Source organism: Myotis nattereri (assembly GCF_964212035.1).
Source record: "Myotis nattereri genome assembly, chromosome: 2".
In the NCBI taxonomy this organism is placed as follows: Eukaryota; Metazoa; Chordata; class Mammalia; order Chiroptera; family Vespertilionidae; genus Myotis; species Myotis nattereri.
Window position 1 is genome coordinate 104933237 of NC_138076.1, and position 16110 is coordinate 104949346.

Genomic DNA, 16110 nt, shown 5'->3' on the forward strand with positions numbered 1-16110 from the left:
AATTCATTTGGTCAGTGGTTTCAGTGATATCCCATGTCCAAGAGCAGCAAAGGCAGAGGTTGCAGGGCTGCTGACTCCTACCTGTGTTGGCCATAGTGGAGAGTGCAGTGTCCAGCAGTAGTTGCAGTGTCATGCCCACCAGACCATTACTAAAGAGAAGCTTTGTTTCTGTAAGCTTAGGCTCTTTGGTTCATGTTCACATTTCTAAGTCTTATGGTACCACTTTTCCAGAAATTATGGGACCTATACAATATCTCTTTATTTCCTTTTTGTTTAATTCAGTCAAAGTCAGTTTCTGTTATTTACTACTAAGAAAATACAGTATTATAACTGGATACCTTGCAAAGCTGTTGTGAAATCTGGCTGAGTTGTTTCCAGGGAAATTCTGTAGGAAAGGATAAAAATGTGATCTAGTTTCATGTAATGAGTGTTTATTAAGATCTTTATGGAGGTAAGGGATGAACAACATGCAGGATGTGTGCTCAAAATGCTTTCAGAATAGTGAAAGGCATGAGAACAACAGATTACTATAACATTACTATAGTAAGAGTGCTCTCATAAGAGAAATACAAACAAAAGCGTAAGATGCAGGAGGAAGAGGGTAGAGTGAAAGATTCAACAGATGCATAACTTGAACTAAGGTGAATAGATGAATAGAGTCCATGGGGAAAAATATTTGACATCACCCTTAAAAGTTGAATTGGAACTTAATGTAGGATATAGACATGGGCCTTGCAGTTGGAGTCAGGAATCATTTTTCCTTTCAAGCTCCACTTTTAGGTCTCAAATCCCTTAGTTCACCTGTGACATGAGGAAGTTATAGTAAATGGTCTATAAAGTTTTTATAGTTCTTAAATTTCTGATTGATTCCCATGGGTATATAGGGAGAACATTGCAGATAGAAGAAGCATGGTGAACTAAAAAGTCAAGGCAAAAAAGTTAAATGAACAAAAATTTAGAAGCAAGACAGCAAGTTCAATCCTAAAACAATGTATAGCATAAGATATAAAGATGAAGAGAGTGTTTTTCAAGTGATAGGCAAAGGGAGGCCAGAAAAAAATTTATCAACATGCTATGTTAAAAAAGGGGTCTTTTTTCACATTTAGAGCAAGTATGGGTTGAGAAATGCAACCATAGTGGGACTAGAATTTGAAGAAATCTAAATGAAAAAATAATGGTGAACTGAACTAGGATGATGATAGCAATGGAAACAGAGGATAGTTGTGAAAGACATCCTGGAGATAGATTCTCTCCAAATTACTAACTGATTGCAGAGAGTGAGGGGATGATGGTCAAGGTAACTTGTATGGTAAAAGTAAACCTATAGAAGGTTTATAAATCTGGTGAGAAAGTTGAAATAGTATATATAGAAGCTTCAGAAAGAGAGAGATGTGTGCATAGTTTGAAGAGGTATTGCTATTGAGGGAGATTGGTACTACAAAAAAAAGGAGATACACACTGAGTGGCCAGATTATTATGACCACCCCATCAGTACTTCATTGGGCCACCTTTTGCCTTCAATACTGAAATGATTCTTCTTGGCATTGACTCCATGAGATGTTGAAAGGTGATGCGAGGAATCTGACACCATGCCTGATGAATAGCACTGTCCAGTTCTGTGAGATTTGATGGTTGTGGAACCAGCTGCCCGATGGCCCTTTTAACTTCGTCCCACAAATGCTCCCTTGGATTGAGATCTGGTGATTGTGGGGGCCACCTAAGTAAGGTAAAGTCTCCCTCATGTTTTTGAAACCACTCCTGCACAATACGAGCACCATGGCATGGCGCACTGTCTTGTTGGAAGAAGCTATCTCCATTGGAATAAGCCATCATCATGATAGGATGAATTTGATCAGTAATAATACTTAGGTATGTTGTGCTCTTCAGACGTTGTTCCACACGAATTAAAGGGCCCAAATCATGCCAGGAAAACATGCCCCAAACCATAACACTGCCCCCACCAGCTTGAAGGGTTGTACTCATGCATGTGGGGTGCATGCTTTCATGCTGTTTCTGTCAAATTCTCACTCTGCCATCTGCATGATGCAACTGGAAACGTGATTCATTGGACCACATGACTTTTTTCCAATGCTCAACTATCCAATCCTTGTGTTCCTGTGTGAATTGGAGATGTTTTATTTCGGTAACTGCAGACAGCAAAGGTGTTCGAACAGGCCTTCGGCTTCCATATCCCATACAATGCAGTGTACGGCTAATTTGACTACAAACGTCAGGTGGTCATAATAATCTGGCCACTCAGTGTGTATGTGTGTGTGTGTGTGTGTACACATTTTATCTTTTCAATAACTTCATGAGGGTGTTGAGGCAATATTTTCATCTTTTCTACTGTTTTCCAATCATAATTTTAAAGACACAGACAGGGACTTGTAGCTTTAAGCATGCAAGTGGGAAGTCTGCTTCAAAATAACTGGCTCCTAATTCAGTGTTTTCTCTTCTTCCCCATAATAGATGCCCATCTAAACATAACTTTGTAAAATCTAGGTGTCTGTGATGCTATGTGTATCACCTAATAATAGATTCATCTTGAAAATGCACTTATCCTTATAGAGAATTTAATTTTATTTTATATTGCTAGGTTTTTAATTTTTGTTTGGTTAAAAATATTTTCTTAATGTTGTTGATGTAAGCTGTCCATATCAATGAATGCAAATGTTTTTCCATATATTTTTTAAAAAGCAGCACTTGATCCATAGGCATGAGCTCTGACCTAGTAGTAGTTACACATTTTTTATTAACAGGGTTAGGTTTTTTTTGGCAAGGGTGAGAACTACTGCCTCTGACCAAAGAACATCAGGAAGCATAATGTCAGCCTAACCATAAATTTGGTCTTATGGCATCAAACACCAAAACCACAGGGGAATCAAAGGGAATTTGTTCATGAAGTCTGAGTTTCTTGGTTTGTAGTTAGGGAGATTGTAGTTGCAAAACAACGAAAATTACTGCAAGTCACATAGTTAGTGGATGTCAGACTCAAGGCTGCAACCCAGCTCTTGGTCAATTAGTCCTTTAACACTACTGTGAAATCAGTGAGTTTGGTCTTTATAGTCAAGCTATGGTTTTGAAGCTATCAGAGAATAAAATTGTGTTCAGAAGTATTAAAGACTAGAGTCCTGGTGCACAAATTCATGCACCAGTGGGGTCCCTTGACCTGGCCTGTGGGATCGGGCCAAAACTGGCTCTCAGACATGCCCTGAGGGGACCCAGATTGCGAGAGGGTGCAGGCCAGGCCAAGGAACCCCACTGGTGCACTATCGGGGCCAGTGAGGAATGCAGAGGTTGGCCAGCTAGAGAGGGATTGCGGGAGGGCTCCAGGGCGTGTCTGGCCAATCTCACTCAGTCCCAATTGGCTGGACCCTAGAAGCAAGCTAACATACCCGTTGGAGCGTCTGTCCCCTGGTGGTCAGTGCATGTCATAGTGAGTGGTCGAGCGACCTTAGAATATCATTAGCATATTAGAGGCCTGGTGCACAAAAATTTGTGCACTCGGGGGGGGGGCGCGGTCCCTCAGCCTGGCCTGTGCCCTCTCACAGTCTGGGACCCCTTGGGAGATAACGACCTGCTGGCTTAGGCCTGCTCCTGGGTGGCAGAGGGCAGGCCCAATCCCTAGGTGCAGCCCCTGGTCGGGCTCAGAGCAGGGCCAATTGGGGAGTTGGGGTGCCTTCCCCTGTCATGCACAGAGCAGGGCAGATTGGGAGGTTGTGATGCCACCCTCAGTCACGCTCAGGGTAGAGCCAATTGGGGGGTTGGGCACCGCCCCCTGTCACACTCAAGGCAGGGTCGATGGGGAGGTTGCGGCGCCACCCCCTGTCACGCACAGAGCAGGGCCCACCAGGGGGGTTGGGGCTCCGTACCCTGTCATGCACAGAGCAGGGCCAATCAGGGGATTGGGGCGCTGCCCCCTGTCACGCACAGAGCAGGGCCCATCAGGGGGGTTGGGGCTCCGTACCCTGTCACGCACAGAGCAGGGTCAACCAGGGGGTTGGGGAGCACCCCCCTGTCATGCACAGAGCAGGGCTGATCAGGGGGTTGAGGAGCTCCCCCCTGTCACTCACAGAGTAGGGCCGATAGGGGAGTTGGGGCACTGCCCCCTGTCACACTCAGGGCAGGGTGGATCAGGGGGTTGGGGCACCGCCCTCTATCACCCACAGAGCAGGGCCGATCAGGGGTTGGGGCACTGCCACTCTCACACTCAGGGCAGGGACGATGGGGAGGTTATGGCTCTACCCCGTCACACAAAGAGCAGGGCCCGTGAGGGGCGGGGGGGTTGGGGTGCCACACCCTGTCACACACAGAGCAGGGCTGATCAGGGGGTTGAGGCGCCGCACCCTGTCACACACAGAGCCGCAGGGCTGTCAGAGGGTTGGGGAGCTCCCCCTTATCAGGCACAGAGCAGGGCTGATCAGGGGGTTGGGGCGCCTTCCCCTGTCATGAACAGAGCAGGGCAGATAGGGATGTTGTGGCCCCGGCCCCTGTCACACACAGAGCCACAGGGCGATCAGGGGGTTTGGGTGCTGCCCCCTGTCACGCTGATCCCAGTGCCGGGAGGCCTCGCGGCTCCGCTGATCCCGGTGCTGGGAGGCATATTACCCTTTTACTATATAGGATAGAGGCCTGGTGCATGGGTGGGGCCGGCTGGTTTGCCCTGAAGGGTGTCCTGGATCAGGGTGGGGGTCCCCACTGGGGTGCCTGGCCAGCCTGGGTGAGGGGGTGATGGCTGTTTGCAGCTGGTCACACACCCTTCAGGGTGGGGGTCCCCACTGGGGTGCCTGGCCAGTCTGGGTGAGGGGCTGAGGGCTGTTTTCAGGCTGGGACTGAAGCTCCCATCTGCTCCTTTTTGTCTTTTTTTTTAAATTTTTATTCTGGGCCAGCTTTAGCCTGGCTCCAGCTCTGAGGCCTCAGCTGCTGAAAGCAGGTATCTGGTTTGTTTAGGTTCTATAATCGAAACTCTGTATCAACTCCAGCTCTGAGATCCCAGCTCGCTGAAAGCTGGTTTCTGGGGTTTTGTTTAGCTTCTATAATTGTTACAATGTTTCTTAAACTGCAAGCTCAGAGGCCGGTAAGGCAGGCGGGGAACGTTGCAGTCCTCCAACACTGAAGCAAGCAAGCCTTATGTTAGTTTCAAGCTGCCTGGCTGCCGGCCGCCATCTTGGCTGATAGTTAATTTGCATATCGCACTGATTAGCCAATGGGAAGGGTAGCGGTCGTACGCCAATTACCATGTTTCTCTTTTATTAGATAGGATTACCCTTTGGTTGAATGGACAACTGGACAACCAGACACTTAGCATATTAGGTTTTTATTATATAGGATGCTTGGGGGTAAGGGGGCTGGGAACTGATATGCATATATGCATAACCCATGGACATAGGCAATAGAGTAGTAAAGGGCTGGCAGGGATGGGTACCAGATGGAGGGGGTCAATGGGGAAACAAACTCACAAACAAACAAACGAACAAACAAAGGGGACATCTGTAATACTTTCAACAATAAAGATAAATTTAAAAGAAGATGCTTGGTATAAAACTTTGATCATTCACCTGTAAGTATTTTTAAGGTGCCTATGAGGCAATCTCCTCTATTGGTTTTTTGATCCAACAGAGGAACATAAGAAAAAGTGAAATTCTGTAATGACACTGTAACATTCAAAATTTAACCAAATGTATCTTTAGTTCCAATCTGACTGTAGAGTCCCAGACCTGCCATCCAGTTTCTAACTGAATGTCTTGCCTGCATCGTAAATTCATTGCATTCTTCTTTTATTTTAGGAAACAGCATTTTGATTTTAGGAAGCAAAATCTTAGGTCACAAATCATTCAAGTTTAAACTTTAAGTTAAAAGTTTTAGCTTTAAGTTGATTTGAGGAGACATTTTAGTATGTTTATCATATGCTAAACAAATTTAAGAATTCATTTGAAAAGATATTTTGCCCAGAGTATATTCAGGAAGTGTTAAAAGGCTTAAGAAAGTAAAAACTGAAGATTTAAGCTGAGACTTTTAATAAATTACAAGTTTGTCAATTTATTTTACCTCATGATATTGAGAATGTTGGCTATAAAATAATATTTTCTTTCTAATTTAAGAATAGAAACTTTTAACAATGGTATATTTATCCAAAAGAAAGATCATCGTCATCAATAATATATCCTTTAGAGGAGAATTTAATATTTTGATATTTTATCAATAATCATAATGCAACATATATTTAAGTAAATAACAGTATGTGTTACCTTCTATGTTGATAAAAAAAGAACTAAAACATTTATTTACTCCACCCCCCCTCACCCTCCCCCCCCCCTCCCGCCGCCCCCAATAATAAGCCCTAAGGTTCACTCTATCACTTCAATCAAGGCAGGCTAATTAAAGTTAAAAAAATGTAGTCTATTGATTTCCTTAAAAATAAATTCTTTTACCATGAAACAAAATACTAAACTCTGCCCTTTAGACATACTACTGTACTTCAAATGCTGATCTTATTTGTCACTGCTTGAAAGTGAAACAGAGTTAGACTTTAAAAGAAAAGAAAATCCTGGAGCTACTTGGGAAGCATTAGGGGTCAGTCTGTTTGCCTGGTTCTGGCCAGAACATACCCAGAGTCACAAGGCCTAAATAAGGGCCACTTTATTTCCATTTGACATTTTTCAATCAAAGCACATAACTAGGATCTGAAATATAATAAATATATAGAGAACCATATTGTGAGATTGATGTTCTATTTCACTTAACATCTTCCTACTTGTCTTATTGGTGAAAAGGAAATAATAGACTTTTCCTTGTCACTGCAATTTGAATTCTGTATGCAATAATAAAGAAGCATAATAAAAAAATAATAATGCCAAAGCAAATTGAAAATTGGTGAACAGTTAGATGGGGATTTTCTTGTATGTTGAAAATACTGGCCACAAACTTTCTATGTTCCTAAATGTTCATTTTGTACTACATTTTGAAATGTATTCATCAACTGTAAGGGAAGTTAATAGCTCCCCAAAAGTATAAAATATAGAGAATAAACAGTATTAATTTAATGAGCTAAATATTATTTGTTTGGATGAGTGCTTTTTTGATCTCTCTCTCTCTTTCTCTCTCTCTCTCTCTCTCTCTCTCTCTCTCTCTCTCTCTCTCATCTGAAAGATTTCAGAACTTTCCATCTCTTGACCCTAGGGACACACACTGCCCAGGGATGCTTCCTGGAGCAGAATCTGACACCTTCTAACAATACTTATGTACAAAGATTGTGCCGTGCCCTGGAAAATAGCACTCAATGTGTCAGGAGGTGATCAAAATCCCAGATTGGAGGAACTCAGGCTAAAGTCACAAAAGGGTTAAAAAGATAAATGCTTCTTACTGAAATATGCCCACATATGCACCCTATATCTTCAACTTAGACTGAAATTTTAAAGGGCATAACAGTTTCTTATACTGCTTTCTTTCCCAAGTCTAAAATATATTTAAGCAGGAAAAGGGCAGAACGAGCATTATTCCAATTCTATATTGCAATTAATAGTCTGATTATTATTATTGGGAAGAAAAGAACATCATTTGAAATGAAACATTTTGGTTAGTATAAGCAAGACTGCTCAAGGAACTGATCTGAAAATGGTTGGGTTTTCACTGTGAGGATATGGGGCATGGGGGATGGGCAAATGGAGGGTAGTTAGAAAACCTCCCAGTAAGGAAATCTATACCTTTCTAAAACCAGACAAACACAAGGGGGCAGTTAGAGCTCAAGCTCTGATTTCAAAACTGGCTAACTGAATGAGAGCTAACCTATTTTAGTTTACCCTTGGGATATTTATCAGTTCCCTTGGTAGGCAAAGAAACGTGAGGCTGACAAGTGGGTTTAGTTTGCACTTGGTCTAATTGCTGTGAGGACAGCTGGAACCTCTCTAATGACAGCTACAATAGCTATGGCTTCGGAAGAGCTTGGGGCTACATTCCCTAAATTTACACTTTAGTTCTAGCCTCCCGATTCTGATCAAACTGTTTTTCTCGCGCATTTTAAATGTTTTTTTTTTAATTTTTTTTTATTTTTACTCTGTGAACTTTGTTTGCAAAGGAGAGACTTATTAAAAACTCACCAACCTAAGGGCTATGTTTATTTTAATTTATGAGAAGACAGTAGTGGGGGGGGGGCGGCGGGGGGGGAGGGCTGGGGCGAGGGAGGAAGTTCAACTAATTCTAGCATTGGCTTTTAGTTTCAGCTGTTCTTTTGCAAATATGCTTCAGATCCCCCCCTGCCCCCCCCCCCCCCCCAAATGCAAGCCATCCTGGGTTTCGATTCAAACTCAAGCGGCATTGCTATAACTTTTCTCACGGGGTTGCAAGTTTCCGTGAGAAATAACCATCCCTGCGCGGAATTCCATTGAATTTGGGGGATGGGAGGTAACATGGGTAATCCTGGATCGCAGGTACTTGAAGTGAATCTAGCCCAATGGGCAGCCGCCCGGAGCTGAGCTCAGCTGCCCTATTGGAGAGCGAGGAGGGCAGCGCAGGCAGCTCCAGGTCCTCACTTGCAAGAAAACTTGTTGAATCTTCTCTCTCCTCCCCTCCCAGCGCTTTGCCCGCCTCCGTCCCTAGGAGCTGATTGGCAGAAATCACTATCCAACCCTAGACTCTGGGCCTCCTCCGGGACCTAGGATTGGCCTACAAGAAGGACTGGGATGAGGGGGTGCAAGGGGGAGGGATTTCCCTTAAAGCTCAAGCTAGGTCCTGGGACCAGGGAAGGAGGAGTGGAGAGACTTAGTTCCCGTGACTGAGCCGCGAGGCCTGGAGGACTTATCCTCCCCCGCTGCAGTTCCAGGCCAGAGCGCGCCAAGCAATTTTCTCATCCTTCTGGCCCAGCCTCGGCTACAAACAGGACCCCCAAGCAGCGCGCGGAGTTCTTGGCACTTTCCGATGGGTTCTATTGCTCCCTGCCCAGAGACTGACGGCGCGCTCTCGGACTTACCTGTTAGAGCACTAACACCGTCCTGGACCATGCACTTCTTCAGGAACCCCAGGATAGCCTCCCACGCACGCCGGGTAGCCAACGCCACCAGTTTTCAGCCAATGCCTCGGCCTCCGCCACGGACCCTGCTGCTGCTGCTGCTTCTCCTGCCACTGGTAAGCTGCCTTCCAGCACAGCCCGATGCCCCCGGCCGGGTGTTGCTGTCCTCAGGTCTCCAGGGGTTTGCAGGGGTCCCTGCCAAAGAGGCTATAGTAATGGCGAACCGTGGGCTCCGGGTGCCTTTTGGCCGTGAGGTCTGGCTGGATCCACTGCAGGACCTGGTGCTGCAGGTGCAGCCGGGGGACCATTGCACAGTGACCGTACTAGACAACGACGCTCTGGCCCAGCGGCCCGGCCGCCTGAATCCCAAGCGCTTCCCCTGCGACTTCGGTCCTAGAGAGGTGAGCTACTCTCACCTGGGTGCGCGCAGCCCCTCGCGAGATCGCATTCCGCTGCAGCTGCGCTATGACGCGCAGGGAGGGACTGCAGTGCTTCCCTTGGTGCTGGAGGTGGTTGTAGTCTTTACTCAGCTGGAAGTTGTGACTCGGAACTTGCCTCTGGTCGTGGAGGAGCTGCTGGGGACCAGCAATGCTCTGGACGCGCAGAGCTTGGAGTTCACCTACCAGTCTGAGACAGAGGAGTGTCGTGTGGGCATCCTGTCTGGCTTGGGTACGCTGCCTCGCTATGGGGAACTCCTACACTACCCGCAGGTCCCAGGACTAGCCAGCGAGGGGGTTACCCAGGATCCTCTCCTGATGGACTGCAAAGCTTTTCAGGAGCTAGGTGTGTGCTACCGTCACATAGCCTCCAGTCGCTCACCAAACAGAGACTGGGTGCCCATGGTGGTGGAGCTGCACTTGCGAGGGGCTCCTGTGGGCAGCCCTGCTTTGAAACGCGAGCACTTCCAGATGCTGGTGAGAATCCGAGGAGGGGTTGAGAACACTGCCCCCAAGCCCAGTTTTGTGGCCATGATGATGATGGAGGTGGACCAGTTTGTACTGACCGCCCTCACTCCAGACATGTTGGCAGCTGAGGATGCTGAATCTACCCCTGACTTGTTGATCTTCAACCTCACCTCCCCATTTCAGCCTGGCCAGGGCTACCTGGTAAGCACTGATGATCGCAACCTGCCGCTCTCCTCCTTTACTCAGAGAGATCTGCGCCTCCTGAAGATTGCCTACCAGCCACCCTCTGAAGACTCTGACCAGGAGCGTCCCTTTGAATTTGAGCTGGAGGTAGTAGACCCAGAAGGAGCAGCCTCAGATCCCTTTGCCTTCATGGTGGTGGTGAAGCCCATGAATACACTGGCTCCGGTGGTTATCCGCAACACTGGTCTCATTCTCTATGAGGGCCAGTCTCGGCCCCTCACCGGCCCTACAGGCAGTGGACCACAAAACTTGGTCATCAGCGATGAAGATGACCTAGAGGCAGTGCTGCTAGAGGTGGTGGCTGGGCTCCAACATGGTCACCTCATCCTTCAGGTTGGCTCCAGTGGTAACCCTGTCACTAAGGCCTTTACAGTAGCTCAGCTAACAGCTGGTGAGGTGGTCTACCACCATGATGACAAAGATGGCTCACTGAGTGACAACCTGGTGCTTCGAATGGTAGATGGAGGACACAGGCACCAGGTGCAATTCCTATTCCCTATCACCTTAGTGCCTGTGGATGACCAGCCACCAGTCCTCAGTGCCAACACAGGGCTGACACTGGCAGAGGGTGAAACAATGCCCATACAACCCTTTGCTCTCAGTGCAACTGACATAGACTCAGATGACTCTTTGCTGCTTTTTGTGCTGGAGTCTCCCTCAACTACAGGCCATCTGATTATCCGTCAACCTCATCCTCCACAAGAGGTGGAGCAGCTTATTGGAAGTCCTTGGAAGAAACAAGGAACATTTTATGAGAAAATAGTGACAAAGTGGCGGCAGCAGGACATAATAAAGGGGAGGCTGTTCTATATGCACTCTGGGCCCCATAATCCTGGACCAGTGATGGATCAGTTCACATTTCGAGTTCAGGATAACCATGACCCCCCTAATCAATCTGGGCTACAGAAGTTTGTGATCCGCATTCATCCTGTGGATCGCCTCCCTCCAGAGTTGGGCAGTGGCTGTCCCCTTCGGATGGTGGTGAAAGAATCTAAGCTTACACCGCTGAGGAAGAAGTGGCTGCAATACACTGACCTGGACACAGATGACCGAGAACTACATTACACAGTGACTCAGCCTCCAATGGACACAGATAAAAACCACTCGCCAGCCCCATTAGGAACCTTGGTCCTGACTGACAACCCTTCTATCGTGGTGGCCCATTTTACCCAAGCCCAGATCAATCACCATAAAATTGCTTACAGACCTCCAGATCAAGAACTGGGAGTGGCTGCCCGAGTGGCCCAGTTCCAGTTCCAGGTGGAGGACCGAGCTGGGAATGTAGCTTCAGGCGTCTTCACCCTTTACTTGCAGCCAGAGGACAACCAGCCACCTGAGATCCTCAACACTGGCTTTACTACTAAGGAGAAAGGACACCACATCCTGAGTGAGTCTGAGTTGCATGTGAATGATATAGACACTGATGTAACCCACATCTCTTTTACTCTAACACAGGCGCCCAAACATGGTCACATAAAGGTGTCTGGACAGATACTACCTGTAGGTGGGGTTTTCCATCTGGAGGACATAAAACAGGGTCGGATTTCCTATGACCATAGTGGGGATGACTCCCTTACTGATAACTGCTCCTTGGAGGTCAGTGACAGACACCATGCGGTGCCCATAACTCTCAGAGTGAATGTCCAATCAGTGGATGATGAGGTGCCCATGCTGAGCCTTCCTGCTGGCACTCTGGGGTCCTACCTAGATGTTTTAGAGAACGGGGCTACTGAAATCACTGCCAGTGTTATCAAGGGGACTGATGAAGACACTGATGATTTAATGTTGACTTTCCTCTTGGAAGATCCGCCCTTATATGGAGAAATCCTGGTCAATGGAGTTCCAGCAGAGCAGTTTACCCAAAGGGACATCCTGGAGGGCTCTGTTGTCTATGCCCATACCAGTGGTGAGATAGGCCTATTGCCCAAAGAGGACTCTTTTAACCTGAGTCTGTCAGCTATATCTCAAAAATGGAGAATAAGTGGCAGTACTGTCCAAAGAGTTACTGTGTGGGTGACCATCCTTCCTATTGACAGCCAGGCCCCAGAAATTTCTGTAGGTGAACAGTTTATAGTAATGGAAGGTGATAAAAGTGTCATAACCTCAATGCATATAAGTGCTGAAGATATTGATTCCCTAAATGACGACATCCTGTGCACTATAGTTATTCAGCCTACCTCAGGTTACGTTGAAAATATTTCTCCAGCACCAGGCTCTGAAAAATCAAGAGCAGGGATTGCCATAAGTGCCTTCACACTGAAAGATCTCAGGCATGATCATATTAACTATGTCCAGAGCATACATAAAGGAGTGGAACCTGTGGAAGATAGATTTATATTTCGTTGTTCTGATGGCATTAACTTTTCAGAGAGACATTTTTTCTCTATTGTTATCATTCCCACCAATGATGAACAGCCCGAAATATTTATGAGAGAATTTATGGTGATGGAAGGCATGAGTCTGGTGATTGATACGCCCATCCTCAATGCTGCTGATGCTGACATTCCCCTGGATGATTTAACTTTCACTCTTACCCAATTTCCTACTCATGGTCGCATTATGAACCAGCTGATAAACAGCACAGTTTTGGTCAAAAGCTTTACCTTGGACCAGATCATAGAGAGTTCCAGCATTATTTATGAGCATGATGACTCTGAGACCCAGGAAGATAGTTTTGTGATTAAACTAACAGATGGTAAGCACTCTGTGGAAAAGACAGTTCTCATTATGGTTATCCCTGTTGATGATGAGACCCCCAGAATGGCCATTAATAGTGGATTAGAAATAGAAGTTGGGGAAACCAAAATTATGAACAATAAAATATTAATGGCAACTGATTTAGATTCTGAAGACAAATCGTTGGTTTATATAATTCGTTATGGGCCAGAACATGGATTATTACAGAGACAAAAACCTATGCATGCCTTTGAAAATATCACACTGGGCATGAATTTTACCCAGGATGAAGTGGACAGGAACTTAATTCAATATGTCCATTCTGGGCAAGACAGCATTCAGGACCTAATTAAATTTGATGTGACTGATGGAACAAATACCCTCATAGATTGCTATTTTTATGTATCTATTGGGAGCGTTGACATTGTCTTCCCTGATGTGATAAGTAAGGGAGTGTCCTTGAAAGAAGGTGGTAAAGTCATCCTCACAACAGACCTCTTAAGCACTAGTGATTTGAACAGTCCTGATGAAAACTTAGTGTTTACCATCACCAAGGCTCCCCTGAGAGGTCTCTTAGAATGCACAGATCAACCTGGAGTTTCTATCACATCTTTCACTCAGCTTCAACTGGCTGGAAACAAAATCTACTACATACACACAGCTGATGATGAGGTGAAGATGGACAGTTTTGAGTTTCAAGTCACTGATGGACATAACCCTGTCTTCCGGACATTCCGTATCTCCATTAGTGATGTGGACAACAAAAAGCCAATTGTCACTATCCATAACCTGATTGTCAGTGAAGGTGAAAACAAGCTGATCACTCCCTTTGAACTCACTGTTGAAGACAGAGATACTCCTGATAAACTCCTAAAATTCACTGTCACCCAGATGCCTGTTCATGGTCAACTCCTACTTAACAATACCAGGCCTGCCATGGTTTTTACTAAGCAAGACTTAAATGAAAACTTAATCAGCTATAGGCATGATGGCACTGAGTCAAGTAAAGACAGCTTCTCCTTCACGGTAACTGATGGCTCCCATACAGAGTTCTATGTTTTTCCTGATACAGTATTTGAAACAAGAAGACCCCAAGTGATGAAGATCCAGATCTTAGCTGTTGACAATAGTGTCCCCCACATTGCAGTGAACAAAGGAGCTTCTACACTTCGTACTCTGGCCACTGGCCACTTGGGATTCATGATCACAAACAAAATATTAAAAGCTAAGGACAGAGACAGCCTGTGTTTTTCTCTTAGGTTTATTGTTACAGAGCTCCCACGACATGGATATCTCCTCAACTTGGGCAAAGGCAACCACAGTGTCACTCAGTTCACACAAGGTATGGTTCATTTTTCTTTCTTTATAACCATTGGGCATTTTAGGTCTTATTTCCTGAGGATATAGCTGTCACTGTAAACATTATTAAGTAGAGGCTCAAATGATATTCTAAGAGAAAGAAGGAAAGGGACATAAAAGGAAAGGGAGAATTCAGGGACCTTCTTTCCTGGCAGAGCAGCTCCTTTCTTGCCATGTGTCCCACTGCAGTGACCTTCACTAGAGAGAGTATTGATATTTTTTTATATAGCAGCAAGGGTTGCTGCCAGAACAGGAATTTTTTGAATTAAAATTGAAGCAAGCTTTTCAGCTCTGTGCCATTTGCCATACAACTGTCTCTGGAGCAGCCTGATTTGTATGCTGCAAATAGTTTATGAAGCATTTTAACACCACAGAGAGATGTGCTTTCTAAATTGTGTATTCAGATTATTATTATCAAATAGAGCCTCCAAATTTATATTACTTTGATTAATTTTTAGAGCATTGTTATAATACTATTATAGTTGGTAGAAACTTTGTAACTAAAAATCTGTATTTATATTTTGTAGATTTTATAATTTTAATATTTCAAGACAAATACCTGTCCAAAGACATAAGAAGTAAACATCTATCTAGATTTATAAAAATATGTACAAGGCATGTTACTATGGTATACACAAAGTAAGAGAGTATAAGAAGACATGATGTATAAGAAGACAGTATTTCTGTCACCAAAATATGCATCCACTTCATTATTAAGAACTTGAAGATATGTTAATAAAAGTAATAGTATAAGGAAAAAATTATTATTGTTATTTTAAAATATGTTTTTATAGAATTTTTAGAGAGTAAGGGAGAGTATAGAGAGATTGAAACATCCATGAGGGAGAAACACCAATCGGTTGCTTCCTGCATGTCCCCTACTAGGGATCAAACCTACAACCTGGGCCTGTGCCCTGACCCAGAATTGAACCAGGGACCTCTTGTTTCATGGGTTGACACTCAATGATTGAGCCACATTGACCAGGCAAAAATTATTTTTTTTAATTTCAAAACTTTTCTCTGCCCTGTTTCAAACTCAGTAACAAACACTGGCTGCATCTACATTCATTTGCATTCTTGAGGCTAAAGTATTTTTCTAACCTAATTTTTTTTATGTGCAGACATAATCTCAGACAGGAAGGGCAGGTGACCTAAGCAAAGTTACTCAGGGAATGAAGGGAGAAGCCAGTTCAGTATGCTGGCTTGGGAGTTAGGAATCTGCTCTCTAGAACCTGTGATTTTCACTACAAAGGGCTTTGGGTTGCTTTCATAAAAATCTCACCATGTCAGAATGCAAACTTGATCTATCCTATGTGGGCTCTCTGGGTAGAGATGGAGTTTAACCCTAGGACATCCCAGTGGGGGTATTCTTTTCATGCAATAGTGTTGTGCTCTTAGATAACCAATGCTTTAATAAACAAAGATGTCACAAATTATAGTGCTAAAGTAAACTGTTTCTCTGATTTAGATGCTGGCAAATAGTCCTACACTCCAACCTTATGATTCTTGGCCGAAAGCCTGAATATATCCTCAGGCCCGCAGGGACAGGAAAACCTCAGAGTGACAAGTGTCATGCCAGATCAGCAGGAAACTTGTGTGTGAAGGCTTTCTGAGGATAGAGATGCCATGCTATCTTAGATTGGTTTGTTTACATGTGAGTGAAGAGGATGAAAAGAATACAGGCTTAGGCATAAGTAGGTTTATGTATCTACTTTCGCTGGTTGTTGGTTAAGTTACCAGCCATCATTACCTAAAAGATAAATCATAAGTAAGGATACAAAATAATAACAATAATAATAATAAGACAAATAATATAAATAATAATATTTAATAAATAAGTAATAATATAAGAATAAACTCTATGTTCCATGCACTCACAAATATAAACTTACTTTTGCCCATCCTATATATTGGAGGATAGAA

The 16110-nt window shown here is 44.6% G+C and overlaps 1 protein-coding gene and 1 long non-coding RNA gene across 2 annotated transcripts in view; one reads left to right on the forward strand and one right to left on the reverse strand.

The window, feature by feature from the left end:
- LOC308513440 overlaps window positions 1-9432 on the reverse strand; it is a 62621-nt gene extending 53189 nt beyond the window's left edge. The window contains exon 1 of the long non-coding RNA XR_013995540.1: window positions 8966-9432. This is a non-coding gene — a long non-coding RNA (uncharacterized lncRNA). The remainder of the gene's footprint in view (window positions 1-8965) is intronic.
- The window catches only part of FREM2 (FRAS1 related extracellular matrix 2), a gene marked incomplete at its 5' end in the record, with an annotated part of 325864 nt that continues 318748 nt past the window's right edge, over window positions 8995-16110 (forward strand). The window contains one exon of the mRNA XM_081083504.1: window positions 8995-14170. Within this exon, the coding sequence (XP_080939630.1) occupies window positions 8995-14170 (5176 nt within the window). The remainder of the gene's footprint in view (window positions 14171-16110) is intronic.